This window comes from Chelmon rostratus, chromosome 12 (genome assembly GCF_017976325.1).
Source record: "Chelmon rostratus isolate fCheRos1 chromosome 12, fCheRos1.pri, whole genome shotgun sequence".
Classification (NCBI taxonomy): domain Eukaryota; kingdom Metazoa; phylum Chordata; class Actinopteri; order Chaetodontiformes; family Chaetodontidae; genus Chelmon; species Chelmon rostratus.
Genome location: NC_055669.1, coordinates 14,197,075 through 14,208,852, shown reverse-complemented (window position 1 = coordinate 14,208,852; position 11,778 = coordinate 14,197,075). Strand labels below are relative to the sequence as shown.

The window sequence follows — 11,778 nt, the reverse complement described above, 5'->3', positions numbered from 1 at the left end:
TACACTAATAATGCTTCCACAATCAAACACTTTTCACAGTTGCATGTAAACGTACTGTAACACACTGTTCTATATGCACCGTTGTTCAGAGGAAATGTATTGGCTGTAGACAAGTAAAGTGGAATCACTTACTTGTGAAAAGAACTACAAATGCCAAGAACTGGACCTCAGGTGAGAGAATATTGCTTCGGGACCCCTGTGACATATAATATTTTATGCCCCCAAAACAAGTTCAGCACTGAGAATGGCACGCAAAATGCCAAATGTCACTACAAATGCACCTGTACAGCTCACTAACGACCTCTCACATCTAATCTTTAGGTTTTCAGAACAAATCAACAATCACATTCTTTAGGCGAGCCCTCTCGAATCACTGCTACTGGCTCAGGTTTCCACAAACCCGAGGAACAGTGAAAGATAAATCCACGTGGTTTGAGACACTTTGTACACGAACACTCGTCATAATGCCCTACGTTAAGAATGGAGAACTATAGAAAAACAGCACGAGAGAGGTAGGAATTTGAATTCCAAACCTATGATCCACAAATACTTGGATGTTTCATCAACTTTGCATGCTAACTACCAGTTGGCTGCACGGCGAGAAAATCAAAAGCATATTGTCGACGACTTGTCACAACCAGAAATATGGCACTACAAAAACTAGAGGACACGATCACGCTCGGCAAGCCCTCAGCCCAAAAGGATATTTACACTGCTAGCAGTCCGGCCTTGAGACAGTCTCTGCGCTGCTAGGTGACCACCTCTTCACGTGGCAGGGTGAGCTTAACCTCCCCTCCTGCTGCTGTGGAGGCTGAGTAGACTGCGGTGGCGGAGACAGAAGAGGGGCCGTTGCTCTCCATGGTGAAGAGCTTGCAGGGCCCCGGCAGGGCCACATCGGGAGCCTCCTTTTCAGGGCTGGATGCCTGGGATGATCCGGGGGAGGATGTGGGGCTGAGCTGCACGGCTGTGGTATCCTGCAGCGTGTGCTCGCTGGTCTCTATCTCGAACGTAGCCCCGCCGGCCAGCCCGCCGTGTCCCATCAGCCCCGCGCCCCTGCCGCCCACCTTAGACCTCCGAGAGCTGTGGGGAGGGGGGAGGCGGCTGCACACGCAACAGGCCCCAAAAAAGGAAAAGGCCACCAGCAGGAGGATAGGTCCAATGATGATCGGGGGGTTGGCAGAAGGCACCAGTGTGCTGAAGGCGAACGCCCCCACCAGGGTGATGTTAAGTCCAGCCAGCATGATGCATAGGCCACAGGCACAGCAGAGTGCCGGAGAGGGCAGGCCGTGAGGGCGGGACTTCCTCCTCGTCTTCTTCTGCGCATCCTTTTTAGGCAAAGAGGTGCCGGTGTTTCTATCAGTGATGACCATGACCACTTCACCTCTGGGCTCTCTCTTCCACTGTGTTATCAAATCCCCCTGTGTCTCAGCCCAGACTCTTCGCCATGGCAACGGTCAGATAAATTCACAGCCAGCAAACTTCTTTGTCTGTAAATGACAAAACATGACAGTTGTAAAAGTTTTGATCATAGAGACAGACAGTCAAGGAAAATAAACTCTGCCTCTCTCAAGTGCATTCATTCAAATGTCCTCCCTGAGACGCTCTGTGTAATCCATCACCGGGCTCTGAGCATTCATCATTCTGCCTCGCTGCTCCTATAAATTACAAATATCCGGAGAGGTTGTGGACTAACATATTATGATAAACATCTGATAACCTACAAGTAGAACAGGCTGAGCAACAGTGCATCCAGAAGCTTGTTCCACATGTGTGGAAGGAATAGAATCCTGTCCAAGTGTTTTTTGTATATATAGATTGTGCTTGATTTGCTCAAAATGGAACACTGAACACAAGATCTAACTCAGGTAGATAGAAACTATTTCAAAAAATAAAGATTGAAGAAAATACTGGAATAAACAATATGAGTGCAACAGTTGAGAGGTATTTGCTGCACCATTAATGGGGAATTTGACTGTTCAGTTACATGATAACTAAGCCTCAGTGCAGATCAGATGCATGCACCCTGTGACTCCTGCATCGCCATTCCTCCTAAGCTGCTACTTCATCAGAATCGCAGTTTTTGTTATATATTGTTTTGTGAATTAAAATGTGTGCAATCGCACTGCAGCTGCTTCATCCTTGCCAGCTAGGCCACTGGGGGGGAAAAGCATTTAAAGTGTTTAGTTGCAATAAAATGAGTCAAGAGTCAAGAGCACACGGCGCAGACGAGGAGAGGGGAAATGATCTTTTTCTTGTAAATGTGCACATCGGGAAATCTGAGCCTGAACATGCATGCAGCAGCACGTTTAAGCATTAAGCAGGCTTTGCTAAGAGCGCATCTAAATGCACGCTGGCTGCAGTGATGTGCTGCATCCGTGTGAAACTAAAACAATCTCACCCTTGATGTCGAAACACTGTAGGTCCTTCCATTGTTTCATCAGCAGATTCCCACCGTGTGTCCCTGTCTAATTACCGGTTGCAGCTACTGAGAGGTTGAAAGGACGCGTCAACGCCGAACGAGGGGTTTTCATCCTGTCGCGGGCAGCCGCACGTTCCTGAGGGCACAAGTCATGACAGCCGCTCAATCACGGAGCAAAGGCGATCCGGTCCGCTGAGGACCATCAGAATTGCGGGGAGAGGGAAGATCACTTCGGTGAGATGGCATTTCCTCCGAGTTGACACGCGGACGCGACACCGCGCGCCGCTCCTGATGTGGACCGAGACGCGCGCGCGGCACCTGAGAGGTCGTCCTGCGACGGAAGCGGAGGGAAACCGCTAACATACGCGGTGCACCTCCCCGGTAGTCGCCGTGGAGTTGTCATATCTCATGTCTGATCCGGCGGGCTGAGCCTCGTCCCTCCTCTGTGGACCCCTGGATGCGACTGTCCTGCGTCCTCCTCACCGGTCCGTCCTGTGCCAGCGTTCAGCCTGGCGTGTGTGTGTGAGTGTGTGTTGCACCTTGCCTTAGCGGCTCACCTTTACTTACTTGTTGCTGAATTTTCAAGAGGATGGCTGCAAGCTCACTTAAGTTTCCTCTTTATCAGCCCTTAAATATCATGTATAAAACAGTCTTTATAAAAGGCTCATGATTTGTAACTAATGGCTTAATTAATGGTTAATAAATCAATTATAAGTCATTAATTAGCGGTTATACAAACCCTCTCCGGTTGTTGAGGCATTCATAACTCATTAATGAACGGTCAAGAGTCATCAAATGAGCCAACAGCAGAAGTTAGTCTGTAACTAAATATTAATCAATCAAGGTCAGAGGTCAAACAGTCTTTTAAAGGGGTGTTTCTGGTGATTTAAAGTCAGTAAATGTCCTGCTGCAGGACAATAAACACCATCGGCAACTCAGCAGCTGATTTAGGGCTGATAACTTTTTATAAAGCATCAGTAAATGATGTGTTAGCCATTAATAAGATAAGATTAGTTAAACTGATAAATCTTTTAGCTGTAGGCGCTGATACTGAGAGAAAAAGATGATTCTTCACTTTGGAAATAGCTGAAAAAATAATTGTAGCTCAAGGTCCACTTAACTCTCTCACTCTGTAAGACCATAAACATCTGTGGCAACATCCCAACTATTATTTCTGGGCATATTTAAGAGTATGTTTTCCCCACTTACCGCCACTGGTATCTTGGCTATTTATTCGACAGAGTTTAGATCCAAAGAAAGTCTGCAGATTATCCAGAGTGAGCAGGAAAGATACAGGAAAATCTCTTAAATTCTGGTTTTTAAGATGAGGTCCAGGGTCTCTCACTGCCTTTTGACAAATGCATGCTGGCATAGGTGGTGAGGGCTGTACCTTTTCTGAGCGTCCATTGTTGCCCTCCATGCGTACACAGAGGGATTGTGGGATTGTGGCATTGTGATTTGAGGCCTGACAATCAAACTGCTCGGGCTCCTGTCGCCTGTACTGTTCATCCTCACAGCACGTCACAGGTTCTGTCAGAGCACAGCGTTCTTCCCCATGCAGCAGCCATCCTGCCCGCGCTGTCCTGAATATCAATGTATTATGTTTCACTGCGGGGGTGCCGCTCACTGTATGCAGGCAAAGGAAGTAGCTATTTGTCTGTGTGCGTGTGCGTGTTTCTGTACACATGCATGTATTCCAATTTGTTTCGCTCATGACAAATACAGGCAGGGGAACTTGAGCCGAACAGCGCACGAGCCCCTTCATCACGTAACGACCGTAATAATTTCTTAATTGCCGGCTGAGAACATTGTGCGATGATGAGATGAGCTGCACACAAGTGGGACTACTGGGTTTAATTTGTTTTACTCGGGGAGAGGAGGTATGAAAATATTGTACCTACAATCACAAATGCATCTTCGGAGACCTTTATTAGACCACATAACTACACCATCACGAAGCAATCTCAACAAGCAGGACACGTTCAGCAGGTTCAACAATTACACTGAAGAAATAATGAATCAAAGATTCAAATCAGCATCTTTTGTCCCGCATTTGAAAGAAACCTAATGAAGATTGGTTGAATGATTTTGGTCAGTTAGGTCATGTGACGACGTCATGGCAGGTCTTGATCGGAGGGCGACTGCTTAAGTTTCCGTCGAGATAAGACGTCCGGCATGTCTGAAGACGTCCTGCAACACACCACAGCATGAGTCATGCAAGCAAAGGATGTAGTATTGTGTCTGTTGGTCTGATAAAGCTGAACTAAAACATCTGGAGGAAAAAAATAATAATTTAGAAAATAGCTTGGAGGCATCTGTTTATAATGCCTTTCTTCCATTTGTGACAACCTATACTACTTTATTCCCCTACGTCATCCAAATTTAAAATAGAGCAAAACATACAATAGAGAAACTGATGCATAATTAATGTATTTGTATTTGTTTAATGCTTTAAAATGAAGCTCAGTGCACGAATGCATGATTTGTTCTTTATTATTTAAACAGTGAGGTCAACAATGGACTTTTCCAGTATTCCTCAATTAACCTGCTATTTTCCTCAAAAGACAGAAATCAGTCCTAAATACTCAGAAAAGCCTTTTACATGATGGTCCCATCAAATTTGACCTTAAATAAAAGAATATCAAGCACAAAAAAAAAAAATTCACATCTCGCTCACAGATTTGTAAAAAAAAAAAAAAAAAAAGCTTAGTTTTAAAGGACGTTGCATTTATGTATATTCTTGGTGTCACACACAGGCAAATGATCTCATCTGACATAACTGAAATATAATGAACAGCAGTCTCCTCTTACGTTACGTCTGCCTGCGCCCCTGACAGACAACACTCACATTTAACATGGTCGCCAGAGGGTAAACATTAAACAAACGGGATGTGAGGTCTCTGGTGTTGAGGTCAGTTCCACATCCTGCTCATCCTTACATTCCACGAACATCACACCACTTCTTGCTCTAGTGTGTAAATCACTAATCTACATTAAACACACATGAAGGACAATTGGCAGGATATAATACTGGTCTCATACCCCTCATCTGGGTTGGTCTCAGCCATTGGTCCGCCCTCCACAAAGGTTCCCATTCGACTCTTAGAACGTTCCAGGTTTAGTTGACTCTGAGTCCCTGCGAAGGGCACAAGAGAGCAGATAAACACACTGCAGCGTTCAGCATTGAGTAGTCACCTGCATTCACCTACCGTCTACCACTTTAAACTAGATAAAAAAGTCACGTTGCTAGCTGCATGCATAAGCAACTTCACCTTTTAAAAGAGTGTATGGGTGCAGTTCAATAACCGTAACAGAGGGAACTGACTATCTCAGCCACAGTCACGTCTCTCAATTATCTAACTCTAAATGAGAGGAGAAATTGCCATCTCATAGTGCTGCTTGCTGCTTTAATACTAACACAATAGCTTAAAGGCATTCCTGGTGTCATGGTAATATATACATATATATATATGCCATGGATTTTTTGATGAACTAAAATTTACAGTATATGAAAATGCTTACATGTTTACGTCACTTTATCTGATTCTCTCAGCACAGTGTCTCTTTTCTCTCTTACATCTTTCCTTGATCTCATGATGTTTTCCATCTTGGCAAGAAAACAGCGTTCCATTTTTTACTATTCAACCGCACCTGTGAGGTATTAAAGAGATGAACAACCACCTAGACACAACACCTCTCTCACTGGTGTTAACTATGAGCTCTCCAGGTGTCACATTTGATTTGAACAAATAACAGACATGGACTTGATGGCTCAATATCAAGTAGCAAACCGAACACGTTATCTCTGAGTGTTACATGACAGCTGCTTGGCTGCCATCCTGTCGAAACATAAAGGACAGCTCACACACTCGCTCACCTTCTCTTCTTGGGGCATCTGCGGGTTGATCAGGAGCGGGATTGGCAGGTGTGGGGTGCACTCTGAAGTTTCCTGGGACATTTTCACCGTGGTACCATGTGATGAAACAACATGATTTTAAAGCGTAGTTAAATTCAAATGCAATTTTCTAATAATGAATAAAAACTATTGAACCACTTACCGAAGGATGGAAGAATATGGTTGATGTTCAGCCAGGCTTTTATAAAGGGGTAGATCGATATGAGCAGGCCTGAAAGGCAGATAGCATAATGACTTTGATGAAGGATATAAAAACACTGCTTTAAATAATGCCCTAATCACTATTGGTTGAATGGATAAGATGTAATAATAGATTAATTGCAGTGTCAGTGTGAATATTTGTCACAGGGTTCAAAAGAAATGAATGAAGGAAAGCGAGTAGAAGAGGAAAATACTGCGTACAGCAGAGAGAAAAAGAGAAAAATCTCATTATGAAGTCAAATCAAATTTCACTTTGGTATAGAAGCATAAATCTAATCACTTGCATATTCTCATTCATTGCAATCTGCTAATTTCATTTGCTCACAGTGACACAGACTGCCAGAGCAGCAGCAGCAGGTGGAAAAACTCTTCTTCACAGAAGTTCCCGTACTTGCAGACATCACGACAAACAATTGTATCGGACTGTTTGATGGAATCGCCTTCAGATTATTTCTAATATACCAGATACAGTGTGATGTTTTTCCTTTTTTCGAGTCGAGGTATAAAGTAATATCTGAGCCGCGGGGCTTGTGTGCCTCTCAGTGGCACTCTGCTCCAATTCAACACAGTTATTGATTTCCCTTACAAGCCACAAGAGCTGGCATTAAGCCCTGGCAGGTCCTGGGGGTGGCTGTGATGCATGTATGTGCTTAAAATGTCATGAAACTGCAGAAGGAGTGAAAGGAATCTGCCAAGAACGCTCTGTTCATACTCATTAGTCAGCCGATGTGTTGGTGGAGGCATTAAGGCGCACAAGCCCCAAAACTCATAATTAGATGCTGCTTAGCTGCACAAGTGCTGCCAGAGTGAGTGTCCCTGTCAAGCTGCTGTACACAGTTTTGATTTGCCAAATTCCCGTGTACGTTCGGAAGGCAAATTAATTATTGAAAGCTGATCAAATCATCGGTGAGAATATGTTTCACATTAACGATGCACTGGCCTTTGCTCTTTCTCTCCAGGAAAGCGGTTTATCGCGGCGGTGCAACTCGTCAGGCTGCCGGCTGGTTCCAGTTACACCGTTGTATCATATGATCACATGGTGTGTTTTTCAAGCACGATGGGTGGAAAATGTCACAGGCCGCAGATCTTCTAAGGTCCATCTCCTTGTGTGCAAAGCCCTTAATAGGCTAGGACCAAAACACATTGCTAAATCCCTTGTTCACTATGTGCCTTTAAGAGCACTGTGATCATCTGCTGCTGGTCTATAGGAGGCTTCCGACAACAGAAAATTGGGGATTCAGGCTTTGTCAATTACCCAAAGCTCTGGAACACACTGCCTGTAGATATCAGGGAAGCAGCTCACTAAATCTTTAAGAGAAATATAAAAACATATCTTTTCACTTTAGCCTTTAACTAGCAACGACTTCCTGATACAGGTCTGAAACTTCTGTGCTTTGTGTTGCGCTTATGCACTGCTGTACTTCTTTTAAAATGTTGAATATCACTTGATTTCACTTTATTTTATTGCTAGTATTCAATGGGTTTTCTGTCTGTCGAGTATCTCTGTCTGTCCTCCTCAAACCAGACAAAGCTCTTTCAACCCTTGTGTTTTGCTGACATAAGCTTTATTTTCTCATCGTTTGGGGTCTCAGATGATCCCCAAGAAGGTCTCCCTTAAAACAGAAACTCAGCTGTACTAATTTCGGAGTGCTAGTGCAGCATACTTGCAACACCAATCACAGGTCTAGAGCATACAAAAATCCTGCATTTAACCACGAAAAGTGATGTGACATTTTCTGCAGCAGCCTCCAGGAAGATCACTGGGTCAAAATCATGATAACAATCAATTCTCGCAAAATTAGGAGAAGACGTCAAGAATCGAGGTAATAAAACAATGGTAAGTGTGTTTTTTAAGATGTTACAGAGGAACAGGCCTCCAGACAGAAAATCCACATTTACAGTAATTAATCTTCCATCAATACTCATTGACACTACAAAAATAGACTGATGTGAGGGTTTAGGGGCCCAACTAATTGCTTTTGACAATTACTAAAAATCTTTACTACAACTAAGTCAGCAGTTCCCAAAAAGTTTCACACACACTCACCGAGGCCCCCCGCTCCCAGGAAGATACCACCTACAGCATCAGCATCACACTCCCTGGACACCCCAATGATGATGCAGCCCGCCACAATGCTGAGCAGGGCTGAGCCCACCCGTAGCCCATGGTACTCCCCGACACTGACGGGGTTCATTCAGCAGGTGGAGGCCCCCCACCTGCCCTTCACATACACAGCCTCCTGACACCGTACTATGTTCCCACCAGGGCCTTCACTGCCACTGGCAACTTCCCTGTCATCTGCACGAGCGTTGCCCCTCCCTTTCTTTCACTCTCTCTGACACAGAAACACTTTCTCTGGCAGAGCCTCCGTCTCTGTTCTCCATTGCTCAAGACATCTCATGCATCTTTAAAGATGGAGCTCTGGTTTCCATTGCCAAGGAAAATTAGAAAGCTTGGGGCACTGACTCTTATGACAGCGATACGCTGTACAAATCTGATCACGGTGCTCGTCCAAGCAGCACTGGCATCTTGCGTACAGTATAATTTAAGAAAACTGTACACTAGGACGACAAAGGGCTGTGTCGCTGTCTTGGACACATGCAGTCTATCAGTGACTTAAAAGTGAGACACAGCAGTATGACTACAGGGGCAGAGCAGCACACTGAGACAAAGAGAGAAAGGGCGGCAGTTAGAGAGACAGAGGTGGAGTATGTGCAACTTGTGTGATATGTCTGTGAGCTTGAAGGGAATGTGAAATGAAAGGTTCACAGAGTCCTCTATGGTGGGGGCCCGAGGCCATCCATAAAGGCCTGCAGTTGCCATAGGAATAGCATATCCATGGCAACAGAGGGAAAAGGAGGGTAAGCAGGATAAACACCAGTGAATAGGATAACAAATGAACTTACCGGATCGAGATGAAACAGTGACACATTTCCTGTTCAGCAGGTAAACTTCTTCTATCTCTCTCTAGAGACACATGTCTGCATCTATTATTAATCAGTGCAGGTGATAGGGAGCTCGCGCACATGTGTGTATGTGTTTATGTGACTTATGCAGCGCATACCTGTTGAGTTATTGTAATCTTTGTGGTTTCAAAACAAGGCATAGTCTCTAGTGTTCACATAATGGTTGGTTTCCTTCAAGCACCACACCATGAGCTCTCAGAATAGGATGCTGAGCAGAACTCATTACATGTGAAGCAAGAAACACATCTAACTCATCTATCCAACATCTCTGAGGTCATTAGCACTGTGCTGATGTGGTCTCGGGGTATTTTTCATTGCTCAACAACAAATGACTTAGATAATCAAATAACTTTTGAGTGTAATTACTTATTTCTATTTCACTCTATTCTTATTTTTCACATTTTTAACCATTTAATTTCTGTAACCTTCTCAGTTTATCTGTACTTATTCTGTCTTTGTGCTGCTCAACCACCCAAATTTCCCCTCTGTTTTTATTTTATCTCATATTCATTAAATCACAGACATGACGACATTGCTGCATAATTTTACCCCCATTGATGCAATCTCTGTGTAATACTTTAATTAAATTAAAGTCTCACATGTCTCCCCACATTTAATTGTTCTTGCATAAAGAAAAACATTGATTAATTTGAAAGATTGAAAACAGACAACAACAATGTGTACTACCAAATATTAAATTGTGTAAAAAATAAAAGAGAATTCTGTCATTTACTAGTGCATTATAATGTATGCACACCAGACGTGCAGCTGTAACGAACACAAAAATATATTGCGTTGGCCGGGAATCGAACCCGGGTCAACTGCTTGGAAGGCAGCTATGCTAACCACTATACCACCAACGCCATGTGTTTCTGCCCCTGAAAGATACCTGACAGTCCATATTGAGTGTTACGGATAATAGCAGTTACGTAACTGCAGTACAGCACTTTAACAAGAAAATATAGAATATACTTAAGGAGTGAATGACCCAAAAGCAATTGGCCCGTACGGGGATCGAACCCGCGACCTTGGCGTTATTAGCACCACGCTCTAACCAACTGAGCTAACCGGCCATGTGCAACCTATCGCTTGCTTGATAATATCCCAGTACACATGAATGTTAGTCTTATCTATAGTAGTCTATTGTTAGATTATCAATTATGCATAAATCTGTGATATGACTTCACATTTTGGTCGGTTTGTACATTTCTCTTTAAACAACACCACTACACCCCTGTTCAAATACTCTTTGTACTACAGTTGTGCTCCAGACCTCGTGGCGCAACGGTAGCGCGTCTGACTCCAGATCAGAAGGTTGCGTGTTCAAATCACGTCGGGGTCATCCTTTTGTTCCGTCTCCTATTGTCTTCTTAAATTTCTTTCTCCAGTCTCGACTGTCTCAAAACACAATATCGTCCCACAAAATAGTAAAACTGAATGCATTTCTATGACGGATTTTTTTTTTTTAAAGATTGTCATCCAGTGACATAAAAAAAAATATGTAGTAGTTATGCATAGAGTGAGATTAGCTGTTATGCTTAAAAAAACACCTTCAAAAATCGGTTTTATTTTATTCATTTTCAGATTCAGATTCATACATAATCCTTTACTGATAGTGAAATTATTATAATCCATCAGATGGCAGTAAAGCAACACTTACTGATGCAAAGTAGAAGTCTTCACCTGTACGAAACCGGAAAGAACTACCTGGACTACTACCTCGTGTCTTACCTTCTCCTTGGCCTTCTCTCCTGTGCCTGCTCGTGTAGCATAATCCGTCCACCTTGCCAAGAAAGTTGGCATACCACATCTTGGTTTTCTCTTAGTCCTCTCTTACTGATTGAAAGGTCGAATCTTATCAGTCGTTTCATCTTGGAAGTCCACTTGCTGTCAAGAGGACATTTCACTTGGTGGGAGCCAACCAGCGAGAAGTTTTTTTTGCTTTGGTTTTGTTTAAAAAAGTAAAAGGCTTTAGGGCTCGTCCGGGATTTGAACCCGGGACCTCTCGCACCCTAAGCGAGAATCATACCCCTAGACCAACGAGCCAACTCCTATAGCTGAAGAGAAAGGCCAATAACACGACAGGGGGAAAAAAAGAAGGGGCGGCCATACCTGCCATCTCCTTTGCAGTTCCTCCAACTGGGAAATCCAAAGCTTCTGACAGAAATAATCCTATGTCAATTTTTCTTGGAAGCAAATCTTTTTCAATACAAAACATCGAAGTTTGTATTCATTACCAGAGAGAGGACTTGAATTCAGCACAGGGTTACACACA

The 11,778-nt window shown here is 43.6% G+C and overlaps 1 protein-coding gene and 4 non-coding genes across 5 annotated transcripts; 1 reads left to right on the top strand and 4 right to left on the bottom strand.

Moving 5' to 3' along the window:
• Nucleotides 1–4,509: 4,509 nt before the first annotated feature.
• Nucleotides 4,510–8,731, bottom strand: kncn (kinocilin). The gene is made up of 5 exons (XM_041948993.1): nucleotides 8,584–8,731; nucleotides 6,478–6,609; nucleotides 6,297–6,368; nucleotides 5,462–5,555; nucleotides 4,510–4,609 (listed from the first exon to the last, which is right to left on the bottom strand). Exons 1-5 carry the CDS (start codon nucleotides 8,729–8,731, stop codon nucleotides 4,534–4,536), a joined length of 522 nt encoding a protein of 173 aa, XP_041804927.1. The 3' UTR covers nucleotides 4,510–4,533.
• A 1,563-nt stretch (nucleotides 8,732–10,294) lies between these two features.
• Nucleotides 10,295–10,366, bottom strand: trnag-ucc. The gene has a single exon. It is a non-coding gene; the product is annotated as a tRNA-Gly (tRNA).
• Nucleotides 10,367–10,502: 136 nt separating this feature from the next.
• Nucleotides 10,503–10,576, bottom strand: trnai-aau. Its single transcript has one exon. It is a non-coding gene; the product is annotated as a tRNA-Ile (tRNA).
• Nucleotides 10,577–10,773: 197 nt separating this feature from the next.
• Nucleotides 10,774–10,845, top strand: trnaw-cca. Its single transcript has one exon. It is a non-coding gene; the product is annotated as a tRNA-Trp (tRNA).
• Nucleotides 10,846–11,477: 632 nt separating this feature from the next.
• trnap-agg lies at nucleotides 11,478–11,549 on the bottom strand. Its single transcript has one exon. It is a non-coding gene; the product is annotated as a tRNA-Pro (tRNA).
• Between the last annotated feature and the right edge of the window lie 229 nt (nucleotides 11,550–11,778).

Bases quoted from the DNA above. Each gene is read 5' to 3' on its own strand.
- kncn (XM_041948993.1), bottom strand. From the start codon at position 8,731: ATGAACCCCGTCAGTGTCGGGGAGTACCATGGGCTACGGGTGGGCTCA. The intron at 5,556-6,296 runs GTGAGCGAGTGT...TGCCCTTCGCAG, and splicing joins AGATGCCCCAAGAAGAGAAG to GGACTCAGAGTCAACTAAAC. The intron at 4,610-5,461 runs GTATGAGACCAG...GGTGTGTTGCAG, and splicing joins GAGACCAACCCAGATGAGGG to GACGTCTTCAGACATGCCGG.